The sequence below is a fragment of the Rhincodon typus genome, chromosome 2, assembly GCF_021869965.1.
Source record: "Rhincodon typus isolate 14 chromosome 2, sRhiTyp1.1, whole genome shotgun sequence".
Classification (NCBI taxonomy): domain Eukaryota; kingdom Metazoa; phylum Chordata; class Chondrichthyes; order Orectolobiformes; family Rhincodontidae; genus Rhincodon; species Rhincodon typus.
Genome location: NC_063333.1, coordinates 6,100,532 through 6,120,645, shown reverse-complemented (window position 1 = coordinate 6,120,645; position 20,114 = coordinate 6,100,532). Strand labels below are relative to the sequence as shown.

Sequence of the window (20,114 nt, the reverse complement as noted above, 5' to 3'; positions counted from 1 at the left end):
ATCATATTGTTTGATTATACCACTCAAGTCAGAGTGTGAACAGCAATATTCCATGCATTCCTGTGGTTTGGTTTGTGTTTGACAACTATAATTTACCCGTTAACTGTAAATAAAATAAAGCTAGCAGTGTATATATTTTAAGACCTGCATGTAAATGTTTACTTAAAAAGAGCTGGTCTACCATCTTGCTGCCTCTCAGACTATTTTTCAAGCTAGACCAACCAGATAAGGGTCTAACAGGGCAAAGTTCAGAATAAAAAGCATTTCTTTCACCTCACAAATCAGAATTTGCAGTGAAAGACTGGCAGCATTGCTAACTATGAACAGGACTGTGGGCAGGTTTCAACAGAGTAAGATGTTTTACTGGATTGATCCGACAGGTGCCAAGTAACTTCAGCGCAGAGAGTTACCAAAACAATAAGCTTGATTATTGTTGTCAGCATAGATAATTATTAACTTATTACATTCACAAGATGAAACAACCACCGGGAGCAGCAGCGTTAATTATTCTAAACTTCAAAATATAATCAAGTAGTTAGTTCAGCAATTGTCATGTTTACTATCTTACATATTTATTTTGATTTACGTTGCTTGAGATCACAGAAATATATTGAGAATGCAAGTATGCATATATGTAAAATTAGTCACGTAAAATAGAAAAGGTACTGATCTCAGCCTGAAATAATGGTAAATGCTCAGTCAGTGATAAAGTAATAGTGAACTTGCAAAAGGTTTACTTGTTGTTTAATGCCTAATGGGCTACTAACTATAGCACAGAATCCATCAATACAGATTCCACCATGAATTAGCAAGGAAATTCGATTTGGAACTACTCTTTACTGATGTTTAATATTCAGCACAGCATAGCGACATGTTTACAAGTGCAAGCATAATGATTATAAACACAATCAATCACAGGCGACAACTGAAGAATGCAGATGTTTACCTGCTTTCTAATCTCAAGGTGAATAAAGTATGACTGCTTATGATGTTCGATACGAATTAAAACAGTTGACAACTTCTCAACAGTGCCTTAGAGTTCTCCTTGCACTAGGGCTAATAAAAAGTCTTTTTGTTAAACCTGATAGATATTTTGGTCAGGAATAAAATGGAGTCTCTTCTTTTTTGATGTATTATAGAGTCTCCATTGTTATTAATCTGACAGTGCTGTCTTAACTTTGGTTTGAAGGCTTGAAAGATCCAAGGAAGAAGAGCAAGAATCTATTGAGGAATAGGGAAACTGAAACTAGAAAGAAAAAAAAACTGGAGAGAAAAATACAAATTTTATTTCCTCTCTCTCTCTCCTTAATTAATTCTCTTATCCTTCACCTCCAATGTTTCCAACTAATTTATTCCCTACTCTATGCCTCATTGTTACTGTGCAAATTCATTGCCATACTCTCCTGGGAGTTTATGTACAGTATTATAGTTGGCAGCAAAATTCTATTACCTCTGTGGTACTTCACATATTAATCTGGAAAGACAGTGAGGGCCAACAATTTGGAATTTTATCTCATTCTCATCAGGCATTTTCATGCACACAGGTATTGTTTTCATCTGGACTCGTTGTAGAGGAATCATTTTTGAAATTTCCTCCTCACGAGCTTGAGGAAGTTATTGTGCAAATATAGCATTCTCTACTCTGACATTCTAGCTCAGGTCAGCTAACTCACTACATACCTGAGACCTTAAAATAATTACAAAGGACTGTGGATGCTAGAAGTCTGAAACAAAAACAGAGAGTGCTAGAGAAACACAGAGGGTTGGATGCTGCCAAATTGCTGTGCTTCTCCAGCGCAGTCTGTTTTAGTTCCTGAGCCCTTCATGGTCTGTGCAATACAGTAACACACTAAGTATCACATGTACTGCACAAGTATACCAATGCTCATGATAACAATGAGTTACCTAGCGCAGAAATGAAGGGAAGAGTAAAAATTGAGTTTAAATTTGTTAGAAATCAGTCTAAAGTAAAAATACCTCATAGAATCCCGATAGTGGGAAACAGGCTATTCGGCCCAACAAGTCCACACTGACTCTCTGAAGAGCATTCCACCCAGACTCACCCCCCACTACCCTATCCCTGTAAATCCTGCATTTCCCATGGCTAATCCACCTAACCTACACATGCCTGAACACTATGGGCAATTTAGCATAGCCAGTCCACCCGACCTGCACATCTTTGGACTGTGGGAGGAAACTGAAGCACCCAGTAGAAATAGACACAGGGAGAATGCAAACTCCAGAGTTGGCTGATCATGTTACAGTTGTATAGGACTTTGGTTCGACCACATTTGGAATACTGCGTACAGTTCTGGTCACCACATTACCAAAAGGATGTGGATGCTTTGGAAAGGGTGCAGAGGAGGTTCACCAGGATGTTGCCTGGTATGGAGGGCGCTAGCTATGAAGAGAGGTTGAGTAGATTAGGATTATTTACGTTAGAAAGACGGAGGTTGAGGGGGGACCTGATTGAGGTCCACAAAATCATGAGCGGTATAGACAGGGTGGATAGCAAGAAGCTTTTTCCCAGAGTGGGGGGCTCAATTACTAGGGGTCACGATTTCAAGGTGAGAAGGGAAAAGTTTAAGGGAGATATGCGTGGAAAGTTCTTTACGCAGAGGGTGGTGGGTGCCTGGAAGGCATTGCCAGCGGAGGTGGTAGAGGCAGGCACGATAGTGTCATTTAAGATGTATCTAGACAGATACATGAATGGGCAGGGAGAAGAGGAATACAGATCCTTGGAAAATAGGTGACAGGTTTAGATAGAAGATCTGGATTGACGCAGGCTTGGAGGGCCAAAGGGCCTGTTCCTGTGCTGTAATTTTCTTTGTTCTTTGTTCCACATAGACAGTCATTGAAGGCTGGAATTGAACCCAGGTTGCCGGTGCCACGAGGCAGTGGTGCTAACCACTGAGCCACTGTGCTTCCTGTGAGTCTGGGAAATTTAACTTCAATAGGGTGAAAACAGATCTGGCCCAAGTAAACCAAAGATTGGAACAAAAAACTGTAATTGAACAAGAGGAAATGGTTTGGGTACAGTTGTGCTACGTTCCAGTGAGGAGAAATGGCAAAGCGAAGAAATCCAGAGACTTAAAAAAGAAACAGTGAGTAAAATGAAGCAGAAAATGTGTGACAGATGGCAGGTGTATGATATAATTGAGAACTAGGCCAAAGATAGAAAGTTCAAAAGAAAGTGAAAAAAATAAGAGAAGCAAAGGGAGCATGAGAAAAGATTGACAGCTAGCATTGAAGGTCTTCTAACAGGTAAGAGGGTGGTAAAATCAGGAGCACAGCCAATGAGGGGTTTATGCTGTGAGCAGAGGGAATAGTTGAAATACTAAATGAGAGATCTGCAGATGTCTTTACCAAAAAAGAATGTGCTGCCCAAGTCACAGTGGAAATTGAGACGCTGAATAGGCTAAAAAATTATATTAAGATAGGTCGACCATATTTAAGGTTGCTAAGTTAGCAGGATGAGATGCCTCTGAGGATACTGAGGAAAGTAAGGGTGGAAATAGCAGAGGCTCTGGCCACAATCTTCCAATCTTCCTTTAGATAGAGGAATGGTACCAGAGAACTGGAGAATTTCAAATGTTACATCCTTGTTCAGAAAAGTGTATGAGGAAAAATCCAGTAAAGACAAGCCAATAATCTAGAACTCCAGCAGGGAAGTTTGGGACAAAATTTAAGAGTCACTTGGACAAATATGGATTAAGGAAAAACGGCATAGATATATTAAGGCAAGGTATCTTTTACTAACTTGATTAATATTTTTGGTGTGATGATAAAGTGTGATGAGCATAATGCATTTCATATGGTGCACATGGACTTTTAAAAGGCATTCAATAAAAAGTACTATACAATAGGCTAGGCAACAAAGTTAAAGCTCATGGAATATAAGGGATAGTACTATAAAAAGGACAGGTGCAACATTGGTAAAAGATCCATAGTCCATTAAAAGATAGCCCATATAAAAGTTTTAATGGGAGAGCACTTGAAAAAACAGCAACAGGATTACACAGAGCCAGTACAGATTCATGAAAGGGAAATCAAAGTTAATGCTTCGAATCCGATAACATTTCTTCGTAGCTGTGCATAAGAAAGCTGTAAAAAAAAACCTGTAAAGGCTTGTTGTTGGAATATTGCATTTTTACTGCAGTTTCTACAATGAGCTTTGTTTATTTCTATGTTATGTTGTTTGTATAATAAACTTCTTTTAACTATTGTTAAAACTAAATCTGCAGCATTGCGCGCTTATGCTTCAGTGATCGACTACCCCATTAAATAAAACTAAATTTGATCTATCAAGCCAGATTTCAGGGATCTGACTCGTCCAACAATAACATCAGCTGGGATCATAACTGAAGCATACTATCTAAATGGAGACAGACTGCAGAGCTCCAAATGCAGAGCCATCTGGATGCTCTGCTGCATGAATTGCAAAAGGCTAGGATGCAGGTACAGCAAGTAATTAGGAAATCTGATTGAATATAATTGTGTATTGCAGGAAGAATTGAATACAAAAGCTGGAAGATTATGCTTCACTTGTACAGAGCTCTGATGAGACGCCATCTGGAGTAATGTGAACAGTACTAGTCTGTTTATTTAAAGAAGGATGCAAACGTATTGAATCATAGAATCCCTACAGTGTAGAAGCAGGCCATTCAGCCCATTGACTCCACACCAACCCTCCTGAAGAGCATCTCATCTGGATGAAAGCACCTACCCTAACCCTGTAATGCTGCATTTTCCATGGTTAACCCACCTAGCCTGCACATCCCTGGACACTATGGGTAATTTAGCATGGCCATTCCACCTAACCTGCACATCTTTGGACTGGGGGAGGGAACCAGAGCACTCAGAGGAAAACTACTCAGAGGCAGGAAGACAGTTACCCGAGGCTAGAATCGAACCTGGGTCCCTGGCACTGTGAGGCAGCAGTGTTAACCACTGTGCCACCGTGCTATACTAGAAGCAGCTCATAGGAAGCTTGCAGATTTATATCTGGAATGAGAAGTTTTTCTGAGGAAAGATTGAGCAGGTTAGGCTTGTATTGACTGGAGCTTTGAAGAGTAAAAGGAACTTGACTGAAATATACAAGATCTTGAGTGATGTGGAGAGTGTGTAGATTGTAGGCCACTGTTTAAAAATAAGGGGTCACTCAATTGGGACAGAAATGAGGATCACATTTTCTCTCCCAAAGGTTTGCAAGTCTTTTGAGCCTCTACATTACCGTCCTCACAAATTACAATGTTTCCAAGTTTTGAATCTATCACAAATTTCAAAATTGTGCCCTGAAGACCCAGGTCTTGATCATTAGTATCAGGAAATGTAAGGGTCATAGCACTGACCCCAGCTCAAAAAACATCCATTCATACTCTGACTCTGTTTCTCATCACTCAGTCAAGTTTGTCTCCATGTTGCCATTGTCCCTTTTATTCCATGAATTTTGACTTTTAGTTTTAGTTCAACGAGAAAAATATTCCTGCTCATGATCTGAGAATGTCAAAGTTGTACAAGAATACCGCATGCAAGCAAAGAGCACGTCACACCCAGGAAGTATGGCTGTTTTACCCCTGTAAAACACAGTGTATTTTATTCTGCATTAATCTTGTCTTGCACCAGATCTGCACAAATAGCGACGCTGAGTATAAAATAAATGGGAAAATGCTCCATCCCTACATCCTACACTTTGATAATCGTGAAAGATCCCTATATGACATTTTTTTTTGCTAACCTTTACAGTTACGCTCTCATGTTAACATTGATCTGGTTGCATTGAAGACCTACCTGTGATGGGTGTAAGTAAGGTTCCGGTGAAGCTAAGTTAGTTTGTACAGAAACACTCTTTTCCAGTAGCACTTGAGGGAAGCCAAGCTTTTCAAATGTGTTCCTCTTCCAGTGTTTGCCCTCCTGCTGAGCCAGTGCTTCATCCTCACTGAAAGCCCGAACGACAGGCCCTGGCATAGGTAGAGGAAGGGCCCCGTCACTTTCATAACCAGACACTTCTTTCTGGGAATCCCAGCTGCTGCGCTGCTTGATGTGATGTAGCTGCTGTGCCTCCCGTGCCAGTCTTGCCTGGGTTGTGTGTACATCGGAGTATCCCCGCAGCATCTCTGCCTCAACGCTCTTGTTGTCAGTCTGGCCCATCTCAGTCTTGTCGAGGGGCGAGTGCCGCTCCTCAGCCAGCAGCCGCTCAGGTACAGGGTTAATTTCTCCGCAACTCTCCCCTACCACACCACAAGTCTCTTGGGTCAGTGAAGGCTTCCTGCTTTTCCTTTTCCTTGTGTTTGGCGAGTAGCCTATTGAAGATAACGAGTCGTGCTGGCTGGACCATGACATGGAGTCCTCCTGAATCAGCTGGTTGCCTTGCTGACTATACCTGGCTTCAGATCCTTCCAGGCCATTGTAATCAGCAGACCTTGAATCAGAACACTGAAGGTCTCTAACCGATGAATGGCTGTGCTGTAACGAGTAAGAAATAGTGGATGTAGCACTAGGTGAATATCGATGCTTTGTACTTGTTTTGAACTTTGGGCTAGAGCCAGACTGCTCTACGTACACCAGCTGCTTCACAAGTTCTTTGCCCACTGGACTGTATTCTAAACTCATGGATTTCTCTGGACATTTTTGTTTTGTTAATATTAGATGCTGGTAAGGAGAGTTCTGGCCTTGTTTGGGAGAGTGAAGCATCGGATGTGGCTTCCGAACTGGCGATTTCTGTGGTGACCCAGCTTTGTAGAGGCTCATTCCCTCACACTGCACTTCCATGGGTGGTTCATCGTAAATAGGAGCCTGGTATTCAACAGGAGGTTCCTCGTAAAGAGGAGGCTCATAGCCATAGCGAGGAGATGAGGGCTGGGATTCAAAGGAATATTTTCTGTGTTGGTAGTGGATTGGGGAATGATAAGGCTCCCCTCTTGCCAGAATGGGGGAACAGCCACCAATGTGCTCTGCCCTTTTCAGGTAAGGGGATGACTTGCGTTCCGTAAAGAAGACCTGGTTATCACTATCCGATGCAAAGCTGTGAGCATGTGACAGCTGGTGGCCCGAAGGCCTGCGAGACCGCGTTCCTGGCTGGTTCTCAGCATTCCCGTTACCCTGATGCAATAAATAACTTGGTTCCCGGTCTGTAACTTTAATTAACATTCGTTCCTTTGTTCCAGTCATCCAGCGATGAGGTGATGTCCTGCAAAAACAGTAAAAAGGAAGAAAAACGCAGAGTTAAAACAAGGAGCCCAACAATATGAACAGTAGCTACAGAATGTGAAACTATTGATGCGTGGAATCTGGTCTTTCACTCTCCTCTTTGTTTAATCCACTTTGAACACTGAATTAAATCTTTTAATTGGGTTATTTTTGTTTTCAATTTAGATCAATCTAATAAGGCAGTTCGGGGGTAATACTTTGGTACAGAAGCAGTGTGTGATTGCTTCAAATGTTTCCACGCTGCTTCAGTCCAGCAAGGTCCAAGAACATTCACTGCCAATACATGACTGCATGCAAATTTCTGCACCATTTCCTGGCTTCACCTCAAACTTTTCACAGAATCCATCAATTATTGAGCTATTTCCTTTGTGACTAGATATTTACATTTGGGCTAAAATAGATTTCTTTTAAATTACCAGTTACGTGTTTAAGAATAATTTTGGACAAAGCAACTTCCTTTGGATGGGTTGTGGCACTGTAGTAGTATCCCTACCCCTGGACTGGGAGGCCCAAATTCAATATCCACCTGCTCCAGAGGTGTGTAATAACATCTCTGAACAGTTTGATTAGAAAAATAGGTTAATTAAAAAAAAAATGAATAAAAAATTATACTTGAAAAAAATCTTTTAAATGTAACCAATTGTCATTATGTTTCATGAAGAAGCATATTCTCATTTGGCTTAGAATATCGCAAGGAGTCCATTCTGTTTATCGATTCTGTGCTACATATTTTGAAGATCAATACAGTTAGCTCCACATTCCTGCTGTTTTGCCATACCCCTGTATCTTTTTCCATCACTTTCGTCCACTATCCCCATACCCTTGGATTACCTTACTGATGAAAAAATCTATCTCAGCCTTGAAGATAATTACCGACCCAGCCTCTGTAAGCATTCTGCTATAAAGAATTCCACAGATTCACTGACTTCTGAGAGAAAATATTCCTTATCAACTCTGTCCTAACTAGGCAACTCCTTATTCCAAGATATGCTCTCTGGTTCTAGACTCTCCCACAAAGGGAAGTAACCTCTCATGACCTACGATGTCAAGCCCTCTAAGAGTTTTGTATGTTTCAATAAGGTTGCCTCTCATTTTCTTTATTCCAACAAGTTCAGACCCAACCTACACAACCTCTCTTCATAAGAGAGTCCCTCCAAAGCTGACACCACCCAAGTGAACCCTCCCTGGACTACCCCCAGAGCCAGCATATCTTTCCTTAGATAAGGGGGCCAGAACAATTCACAGTATTCTACGTACGGTCTAACTAGTGACTTGTATAGTTTTAGCAAGATCTCCATATTTTTACAATCCATTCCCTTTGAAGGTCACATCCCCCTTGCCTTCCCTATTACTTGCTGCTTTCTGTGATTCAGGGAAAATGACCCCAAAATTAACCTGTGCTGCAGCTTTTGCAGTCTTTCTCCACTTAAGTAGTCAGCTCCCCTAATCTCCCTGCCAAATGCATAACCTCTCATTTCATATACTGTATTCCATCTGTCAAGTATGTTTTCCCCCATTTGCTTAATCTGTCTATATTGCTTTGCAGACTCTTTTTGTCTTCGTCAACACTTGCCTTCCCACCTAGTTATGTGTCATCCACAAGGTCGGCTATAGTGTGTTTCTCATCTAAGTCAATATATATTGTAAACAATTGTGGCCCCAGTGCTATCCCTGTGGCACTCCACAATTTACAGGCTGAAATCCTGAAAGTACCCTCTTATCTCAACTTTCTGTCTTTTATTAGTTAGCTTGTTCTGTATCCATGCTAATATACTTCCAAACTATGGGCTCTTATTTTATTAAGTAGCCTAATACATAACACCCTATCAAATATCTTCTGAAAATCCAAATATATTACATCCACTTCTTCCCCTTTATCTATCCTGCTTGTTACCTCCTCAAAGAATTTTACCCCCAACAACATGGGGTCTTATTAAGAAGCCTTATGTGTGGTACTTCAACACAGCTCAAAGTCCTCTCTCCAAGCATAACTGTGTTTGGAAAGTTAAATGGTATAGTTTAGTGACTCAGTTCAATTTGGCTACATTTTTTTCTAAATGTATCAGCCTTGGATAAGGGTCCATTCATTAGAGACAGGATAAATTTCACCAAACAAAGGTGTTATAATCCTAACTGATGCAACTACTGAACGAATCAGATCCCTAATACAGAACAAATGAGTTCTGAGGAAGGATCACCAGACCCCAAGTGTTAACTCTGATTTCTCGTCACAAACGTTGCTAGACCTGCTGAGCTTTTCCAACAATTTCCGATTTACAGCATCCGCAGTTCTTTCGGCTTTTAAATCAGAATGGAATCTGATTAAAATAAACTAAATTAAGCTATTTATATATAAAGCAATTTGAAAGATTTCAAACCACATGTCAAAACAAAGTCCCATCTACTCCCCAACGTCATATTATAGTTACTCAAAATGTAGAGAAATTTTCCTCTCCTTTAAAAGCTACAGGTTCGACATAACTGCTTCTTCTCAGTTCCTGTCCTATGAGCGGAGGCTTTTTTCCTTAACCGTTCACACAATCTACAGCTGAAGCTTTCTCAACATTTTTACAGATCTGCTGAGTTCTGGTTTGGAAGCTGCACAAACCTACACCCTTTCATTGAGGCAACTTATTTCCCTAATTGCTCCAATGAATCCTTTTTTTTTAAAGAAGAAACTACACTGGCTGTCCTATAGGTCTCTTTCAAATGGTTTCTCAAAAACTTTTGAACTAGATTAAATAGAAAAACTTGCTCTTCCTGTAGCATCTGCTAAATTAAGATTTTCTGTTGCCAACCATAAACCTCTGACTCTACACAAGATCCCTTTAACACTCCAGGAGGCACACTCTAGCTTAAAATCATGGTTCTAGAAAAATTGACCCAATTAATTCTTGAATCCCTTCAAAAAAAAAAGGATGAACATTCACATTAAACTAGTTTAAAATCACAAAGCTTTCATGCAAGGAAAATTGCAAACGTTTGGATATGCCTACGTGAGGGGCTTATGGATCTTTTCTTTTGAATACACTTAAGGCTGAAACAGACAGAGTTTTGGCCTCTTAGGAAATCAAGGGATATGGGGTTGGGCGGGAAAGCAGAGTTGAAGCCAAGCTTCAGCCATGATCACGTTGAATGACAAAGTGGTTCATATAGTCATACAGCACGGAAACAGACCCTTCAGTCCAACCAGTCCGTGCCGACCATAATCCCAAACTAAACTAGTCCCACCTGCCTGTGCTTGGCCCATATCCCTCTAAACATTACTTATTCATGTACTTATCTAGATGTCTTTTAAACATTGTAACTGTACACCCCGCATCCACCACTTCCTCTGGACAGTCATTCCACACATGAACCACTCTCTTTGTAAAAAAAAAAAAAATGCCTCTCATGTCTTTTTAAAAGCTTTCTCCTCTCATCTTAAAAATATGCCCCCTAGTCTTGAAATCTCTCACCCTAGGGAAAAGACACCTGCCATTCACCTTAACGATACCCCTTTTTATCTTTCCTACGCTCCAGTGAAAAAAGTCCTAGATTAAGGAGCCTCTCTTCATAACCTTCCATTCCTGGCAACATCCTGGTAAATCTTTTCTGAACTCACTCCAGCTTAATAATATCCTTCCTATAACAGAAGACCAGAACGAGACACAGAAGAAGCCTCACCAACGTCCTGTACAACCTCAACATCGCGTCCCAACTCTTACACTCAAAGGTTTGAGCAATGAAGGCAAGCATGCTAAACACATTCTTTACCACCCTGTCTATACATGATGCAAACCTCAAAGAATTATGTACCTGAACCCCCATGACTCTCTGTTCTACAGCACTGCCCAAGGCCCTACTTTTATTTGCATAAGTCTTGGCTTTGTTTGTTTTACCAAAATGCAATACCTCGCATTTAGCCAAATTAAACTCCGTTTACTTAAGAACATAAGAACATAAGAGCTAGGAGCAGGAGTAGGCTGTCCGGCCCTTCGAGCCTGCTCCGCCATTCAATAAGATCATGGCTGATCTTTTCGTGGACTCAGATCCACTTACCCGCGTTCTCACTGTATCCCTTAATTCCTTTATTGTTCAAAAAAAATCTACCTTATCTTTAAAAACGTTTACTGAAGTAGCGTCAACTACTCCACTGGACAAGGAATTCCATAGATTAACAACCCTCTGGGTGAAGACGTTCCTTCTCAATTCAGTCCTAAATCTGCTCCCTCTAATCTTGAGGCTATGCCCTCTTGTCCTAGCTTCACCTGCCAGTGGAAACATCCTCTCTACTTCTATCTTATCTAGTCCCTTCATAATTTTATATGATTCTATAAGATACCCCCTCAATCTTCTGAATTCCAATGAATATAATCCCAATCTACTCAGTCTCTCCTCATAAGCCAACCCCCTCAACTTTGGAATCAACCTAGTGAACCTCCTTTGCACCCCCTCCAGTGCCAGTACATCCTTTCTCAAGTAAGGAGACCAAAACTGCACACAGTACTCCAGGTGTGGCCTCACCAGCACCTTGTACAGCTGCAACATAACCTCTCTGCTTTTAATCTCAATCCCTTTAGCAATGAAGGACAAAATTCCATTTGCCTTCCTAATTACTTGTTGTACCTGCAAACCTATCTTCTGTGATTCATGCACAAGGACACCCAGGTCCCTCTGCATAGCAGCATGCTGCAACTTTTTACCATTCTAGTAATAATCCTTTTTACTACTACTCCTACCAAAATGTATGACTTCACATTTATTTACATTGTATTCCATCTGCCAGACCTTTGCCCACTCACTCAATGTATCTATGTTCCTCTGCAAAGTTTCACAGTCCTCTGCACACTTTGCTCTGCCACTCATCTTAGTGTCATCTGCAAACTTTGACACTCTACGCGTGGTCCCCAACTCCAAATAATCTATATAAATTGTAAATAATTGCAGTCCCAACACCGATCCCTGAGACACACCACTAGTCACTTGCCAATGTTAAGCCCATTGACCCATTTGATCAAGACCTCTTTGTAATTTTAGATTCTTCACTGTCCACTACACCACCAATCTTGTCATCTGCAAAATTACTAACCATGCATGTCAATGTACAAGGCCAATGTAATACCTTTATTTAAAACGGATGGAGACAAAAACAGGTAACTCTCGGCCAGTTAGCTTCATGTCTGTTTTTGGAAAAATGTTAAGAATCTATTACAAAGGATGCAGTATCACAGCATTTAGAAATGTATAGTATGTTCAAGCAGGGTCAGCATGAAATTATACCTGACAAATTTAATAGAATTCTTTGAGGTGCTAACAAGCTAGATAGATAAAAGGGAAGCACTGGGTTTAATATATTTAGATTTTCAGAATGCTTTTGACAGGTACCACACATTATGCTACATAGTTAGACAAGAGTCCACCGTATCAGGAGCAGTATATGAGCATGGGTCGAGGATTGGCTAACCAATAGAAGACAGAGAGTTGGGAACTTTCAAGATTGTAAACTGTAACTAGTGGTGTGCCACGGGAATCAGTGTTCTGGCCACAATTCTTTACATTTATGACTTGGATGAGGAAAGTGATTGTATAAAGCCAAGTTGGCAGATTACATGAGAATAAATAGGAAGCCAAGTGGTGAGGATCACACAAAGATTTTGCAGATGGTTAAAGACAGATAAAGTGAGTAGGCAAAAACTTGGCGGATGGAACATATTGTGGGGAAATGTGAGGCTTTGTATTTTGGCAGGAAGAATGGAACAGCCAAGTATTATCTAAATGGAGAAAGACAGCAGAAAGCTAAAGAAGAGAGAGATTTGAGAGTCTTCATCCATGAATCACAAAAACCTAGCATTCAGTAGGTAATATGAAAGGCAAATAGAATGTTGACATCTATTTCAAAGGGAATGGAATATAAAAGTAGGGAGGTTTTGCCATAACTATACAAGGCACAAGCTGAAGTACAGTTGGAAAGCTGTGAACAATATCAGGGTCCTTACTGAAGAAGAGATAAACTGGCAATGGAGGTAGTCCAGAGAAGGGTCACCAGGCTGATACCAGTTATGGGAGAGATCATCTTATGAGGAGATGTTGAGTAGAATTGGCCTATACTCATTGGATATAGAAGATTGAGAGGCAACTTCATTGAAAAATACAAGATTTTTGGGGACCTGTTAGGGTGGGTATGGAAAGGTTGTTGCCCCTTATGGGAGAGGCTAGAACCAGAGGGCATAATCTCAGAAAAAGGTGTTGTACATTTAAGACAGAGTTGAGGAGGAATTTCTTCTCTCAGATGGTAGTGAATCTGTGAAATTCTTACTGTAGAGGGTTGCTGAGGTTAGGTCATTAAGCATATTCAAGACTGAGACAGACAGATTTTAATCGATAAGGGAATCAAGGGTTATGGGAAAAAGGCAGGAAAATAGACTTGACCATTATCAGATCAGCCATGATATTATTGAATGGCAGAGCAGATTTGATGGGCTGACTGGCCTACTTCTGCTCCTATGTCTTATGGTTTTATGGTCCATTCCTGCTCCTATTTGTTAGGTTCTTATTAGTTGTACAGATATAACTAACAGTACCTTGCACTTCTTGCCCAATCCTTAATTACGCTGAGACATTTATGGTGAAATTTCTCAAAATGTTGCTGTCTGCATCCAATCCATCCATGCTCAATGACCTAATTTTCTGCCATTTCAGCAGCAACTTTACTTTAAAATTCTCTTCTGTGTGTTCAAACCTCTCGAAGGCTTACCTATCACTGCAAGTTCCTCCAGGCTACAACCTTCCAAGATCTCTGGCTTCTCGAGTATTCCGGGTATTCTATGCTCTGTAATTGATGGGTGTGCCTTCAGCTGTCAAAGCACTAAACTCTAAAATTCAATTGTGAAACCTCTTTGTCTCTCCATCTCTTTTCCCTGCTTTAAGAAAATCCTTAAAACCTACCTCTTTGACCAAGCATTTGGTCATTTGTCCTAATATCTCATGTAGTTCTATTCCAAATTTTGTCTCAAAGTCATCTGGTGAAGCCCCGGCAAGAAATTTTAGTCTGTTAGTGGTGCTAGACAGTAAAATACAAATTGTTGGCATTGTTGCAGTGAATATGTTTTTAAAAAGCGGTGTGGTTTGCTCAATTATTTCAGAGACTATTAAGATTAAATTCTGATTGTATGACAGGATATACATAACAGATTCCATTCCCTAAGGAAATTGATATACCAGTTGGGTTTCACGATACCCCAGCAGCTGTCACGGTCAGTTTTTCATCAAGTACCAGATGTATTAAATTCAGCGTCACCATTTGTTATAATGGCAATTATAACTCCACATCTGAATTACTACTATTACTGAATTACAGTCTCACAGTAATTGCATTTTCTTGGGAGACAGGGAACGTTTCAATCTCATTTATCGAGCCCTTTCACAATACGAACCATATCAATTAATACTAGGTTGTGCAATAGATTCAACATTTTGTCCTAACTGTCCCATCTGATTACAACACAAAACTAGTCTGAGTTGTGAGTGGTGATGAAGATCTAAAGAGGTAAATTAGCCAAGTTTAATGAGGAGGTAAATGCCTGAAAGATGCAGTATAACATGGGTAAGTCTGAAGTCGGAAAAATAGAATGTCACAGTACTACTTACGTAGTGGTAGACTGAGAAATGTCAATGCACAAAGGGATCTGGATGTCTTAGCACATTGGTCACTGAAAGCAAGCATGCAGGTGCAGCAAGCAGTGGAAGGCAAATGCTAAGTTGGCTTTCATTGCGAGAGTTTGTATACAGCAGCAAAGAAGTCTTTCTGTACTTATACAGGGCCTTAGTGAGACCACACCTGGAGCAGTTTGCACACTTTTGGGTTTCCAAAGGAAAGATACACTTACCATTGATAGGGTGCAGTGAAGGTTCAACTAATTCCACGGATGGCAGGTTTGTCATAGAAGCTTAATATAAATAAACATGATCCGATAGTCATTATGGAGATGTTGTGGTAGCATTAGGATTGGGTCTGAATGTTGAAAGGTATATGATATTCAAGAAGAACAGGAAACTAGGTGAAGGTGGAGGGGTATCACCATTAATAAAGTATGGCATTTGGGCAATAGCTAGAAAGTTAGAGGTTGACCTTGATTCAAAAAATTAGGGTGTAAAATCAGTTTGGGTAAAGATGAAGAATAGTAGGGTAAAGATGAAGAATAGTAGGATAAAGAAGTCACTAAAGGGAGTGGCCTACAGGCCTCCATCAGTAAACACAATGTGTAGTGATTGTAACAAGGTCAGTCAGGTGGACCTCCTAGAATATGTGTTCCCTGATTGGACCAGGTTAATAGCCCCAATCAGGGAGCTCTGGCTGACAGATAAGAACAGGAGTACCAGAGGTTCTGTTCACTCCGAGATCCGGTTCTGAGGAAGCTGGATCAGCATCAAGGACTTTCCACACGTAAAGAAAGGGTGACTTGGTGACGGGATACCAGCCTCTGTGCTGTTATTTCACAATGCATGAGAAAACATACAAGAAGAAACACTGGGTGCTTTTGTTAATGGAATGGCAATAATCATGCATGACATTAATCCCATATAAACTGGAAAAATCAGACTGAAAATAGTATCCTGTGAGGGGAGTTCATACAATGCTTTCTGTATAGTTTTATAGAGCAGCACGTCCTGGAACCAACCAGTGAGAAGGTTATCTTAGACATATAATAAGATAGGATGAATTAATGACCTCAGAATAAAGGCATTTCCAGATGGCAACAATGACATTATGATTGAATTTTACTTCCAGTTTAAAGGGAAAAGGTTAGCTAAGGCTCATTTCTTAAACTTAAATAACAGTACCTATGTTGAATTGAAAGCCAAGCTAGCTGACGTGAACTGGCATACTATGCTAGGGAATGGTTCAAGAGCGATGCGGTTGCAGATATACAAGGATAAGTATACTCTTATAAGAAAAATTCTGAAGGACAGACCAAGCATCCATGGTTAACTAAAACATTAGGGAAGACTTGGGCTGGCATGGTGGCTCAGTGGTTAGCACTGCAGCTTCAGAGCACCAGGAACCTGGGTTCAATTCCACCCTCGGGTGACTGCCCGTGTGGAGTTTGCACATTCTCCCTGTGTCTGCGTGGTTTTCCTCCGGGTGCTCCGCTTTCCTCCCACAGTCCAAAGATGTGCAGTCTAGGTGGATTAGCCATGCTAAATTGCCCATAGTGTTCAGGGGTGTGTAGATTAGGTGGGTTACAGGGGCATGGATCTGAGAGGGATGCTCTGAGGGTCAGTGTGGACTTGTTGGGCTGAAGGGCCTGTTTCCACACTGCAGGGATTCTATAATATCAAACTGAAGGATAACTGCACAAGCATTAGTGGTAGGGCCGATGATTGGTCAAATAGAAAGAACGGCAGAGAAGAAATAAAAGGTTAATCAGGAGGAGGAAATTAGAGTATGAGAGGAAGACAGCTAGGAATTGTGAAATGAACAGCAAGAGGTTCCACAGGTATTTACAAAAGACAAGAATAAGTAAACTGAATAAGATTAGGGAGTTAAGAGTAGAAAATAATGAAATGTCAGATGAAATGAACAAATATTTGACTCCTTCCTCACTATAGAGGATACAAATCTCTTCCATCAATGGTTGGAAATCACAAGGTAAAAGGAAGACAGAAAGTTCATGAAATTATAATCAGTAGAAAATCTCGGAAGAGATTTACCAGGATGTTGCCAGGTATGGAAGGTTTAAGTTAGAAAGGAAGGCTGGGAATTTTTTCACTGGAGCATAGGAGGTTGAGAGTTAACCTTATAGAAGTTTATAAAATCATGAGGGGTATAGCTACGGTTAATAGTAGGATTTCAAGACTAGGAAGCACATTTTCAAGGTGAGAGGAGAAAGATTTAGAGAAGACATGAGGGGCAAAGTTTTTACATTAAAGGTGGTTCGCGTGTGGAATGAACTTCCTGTGGAAGTGGTAAAGGCTCAGTTAAACCTTTTAAAAGACACTTAGATAAGTATGTGAATACGAAAGGTTTGGAGGGATATGGGCCTGGATTAGGCAGGTGGGACTAGTTTAGTTTGGGAAAATGCATGGACTAGTTGGACCGAAGGGTCCATTTCCGTGCTGTATGACACAATGCCTCTATGATACTAAGAAAACTGATCAAGCTGCAAACTGTCAAGTGTTCAGGTCCAGGTGGACTTTGTCCTAGGATCTTAAAGGAGGTGTCTAATGTGGCAGTAGATACATTGGTGGTAACTTTAGAAAATTCCCTAGTTTCAGAAAGATTCCATCAGACTAGAAAGTAGCAAATGTAACTCTTTATTTAAGAAGGGAGGAAGGCATTAAAAAGGAAACTACAGACCAATTAGTTTGATTGATTGATTGATTTGATTTATTGTCAAGTCTACCTAAGTACAGTGAAAAGCTTTGTTTGCGAGCAGTACAAGCAGATCATAGTAAGCAGGGATGTACAAATTATACAGTGAAAAGCACTTGGACAAAGTGAGGTATAGATGTTACACCGCACAGGACATACACAAGGTAAGATCAACTTTAACAAGATTGACATTATTTGAAGTTACAGAGTCCATTCATCAGTCTAACAGCAGGAGGGAAGAAGCTGTTCTTGAACCTGTTGGTGTGCGTGTGTTCAACCTTCTGTATCTTCTGCCTGACGGAAGAAGTTGTAGGAGATCATTACCGGGGTGGGAGGGGTCTTTGATGATGTTGGCAGCCTTTTTACACAGTGGCTGTGTAAATAGAGTCCATGGATGGAAGGTTGGCTTCTGTGATGGTCTGGGCTGTGCACACCATCTTCTGTAATTTCTTACAGTCCTGGGCAGAGCAGTTGCTGTACCAGCACCCGGCCATTATGCACCCGGACAGTATGCTTTCTATGGTGCATCTGTAGAAGTTATGGACATGCCGAATTTCCTCAGCCGCCTGAGGAAGAAGAGGTGTTGTTGTGCCTCTTGACCGTCATATCTATGTGGGAAATCCAGGCAAGTTATCAGTTATCATCTCTCCTAGGAACTTGACACTATCAACCCTCTCAACCTCAGATCCGTTGATATAGATGGGAGTGTGTTCTCCTCCTTTCTTTCTGAAGTCAATGATCAGTTCTTTAGTTTTGCTGATATTGAGAGAGATGTTGTTCTCATTTCACCACGTCACCAAGCCCTCTATCTCCCTTCTGTATTCTGACTTATCGTTGTTTGACATGTGCGCTACCACAGTGGTGTCATCAGCAAATTTGTAGATGCCACAGGTGGTGGGAGTCTGTATGGTTGGTTTGGGCCTCTAACGTGGTCTGGTACTGCCTCTTGACATCTCTGATGGCTTTGTGGAGGTTATATCTTGATTTCCTGTATAGGTCGTCCAACTTGAATTCTGCATACTGGGTCTTCAGCAGGCAGTGGACTTCCCGGTTCATCCAAGGTTTCTTTGGCACGCAGTTCACCATGCATTTGTAAATGACATCTGTGACGGTAGTGGCATACTCATCTAGGTTTTCCGCTGAGTACTCGAATACAGTCCAGTCCACCGATTCCGAGCAGTCCTGGAGATACTCTTCTGCTGCCTTGAACCAGCACTGTATTTCTTTCTGAGAAGGATCTTCCCGTTTCAGCTTCTGCTTGTAAGCTGGGAGGAGGAACACAGCGCTGTGATCTGATTTTCCAAGGTGTGAGCGGGGGATGGAGCGGTAGGCGTCTTTGATGGTTGTGTAGCAGTGGTGCAGGATGTTTGGTCCTCTGGTGGGGCAGGAAATGAGTTGGTCGTACTTTGGCATCATTCTCTTGAGGTTGGCTTGGTTGAAGTTGCTGGCCACGATGAATTAGGCCTCGGGGAATTTTGTCTCCAGAGCGTTAATTTGAAGATAGTCATGAGGAAAGTGTAAGAAGTGACCATTAAAGAGGTTATAACTGGGTACTTAAGAAAGCTCAAGTATTCTGGGAGGGTTTTTTGAAATAAAAATCATATTCAAATTATTTATTACAGTTCTTTGAAGGAATAACGTGTGCTGTGGATAATGAGGAACCTTAGACATACTATACTTGTATTTCCAGAAGGTATTTGATAAAGTATCACATTAAAATTCATCACAGGAAATAAAATCTCATGGTATAGGGGACAAGATACTAGCTTGGATACAAGAATAGCCAGCTGGCAGAAAACATAGCATGTATAAATAGTCTTTGTTTGATTGGCAGGTTGTGATGAGTGGAGTCCCACAGGGGTCTGTGCTGGGGCTTCGAATTTTAAAATTTATATCAATGAATTAGGTGAGGCTGAATTAAGACGTTCAATTTATTTGCAGAGAACATAAAGATAGGTAGAAAGGTATATGGTGAAAAAGACATGAGTTTGCAGACAGGTACAGATAGATTGAGTGAATGTGCAGAAATCTGGCAGTTGGTGCATCATGTGGCAAAATGTGAAGCTGTTCATTTTGACTGGAGGAATGTAAAAACGGAGTATTCCTTAAACAGAGAACAAAATCAGAAGTCACATGACACCAGGTTATAGTTCAACAGGTTTATTTGAAATCACACAAGCTTTCGGAGTGCAGCCCCTTTATCGGGTGTAGTGAGAGAGGAGAGCACACAGACACACAGTTTATAGGCAGACAGATCAAAAGATCATAGATCATACAACTGGTGTGAGTGGAGTGACAGATAATAAGTCTCTGCAGGTGACCAGAAGTGTTAGATGATGAGTAAAGTATTTATAAAGTCAATGTCAGTGCTGTACTGTCACGATAATCAGGCAGAGCAATAGGAATATACAAAAGGTGACAGAGATAGTAGGAACTGCAGATGCTGGAGAATCTGAGATAACAAGGTGTAGAGCTGGATGAACACAGCAGGCCAAGCAGCATCAGAGGAGCAGGAAGGGTGACGTTTCGGGCCTAGACCCTTCTTCAGAAA

The 20,114-nt window shown here is 41.0% G+C and overlaps 1 protein-coding gene across 1 annotated transcript in view; it reads right to left on the bottom strand.

The window, feature by feature from the left end:
- arhgap39 (Rho GTPase activating protein 39) overlaps positions 1–20,114 on the bottom strand; it is a 353,142-nt gene that overhangs the window by 173,882 nt on the left and 159,146 nt on the right. The window contains exon 3 of the mRNA XM_048612924.1: positions 5,791–7,189. Coding sequence (XP_048468881.1) covers positions 5,791–7,189 — 1,399 coding nt within the window. The remainder of the gene's footprint in view (positions 1–5,790; positions 7,190–20,114) is intronic.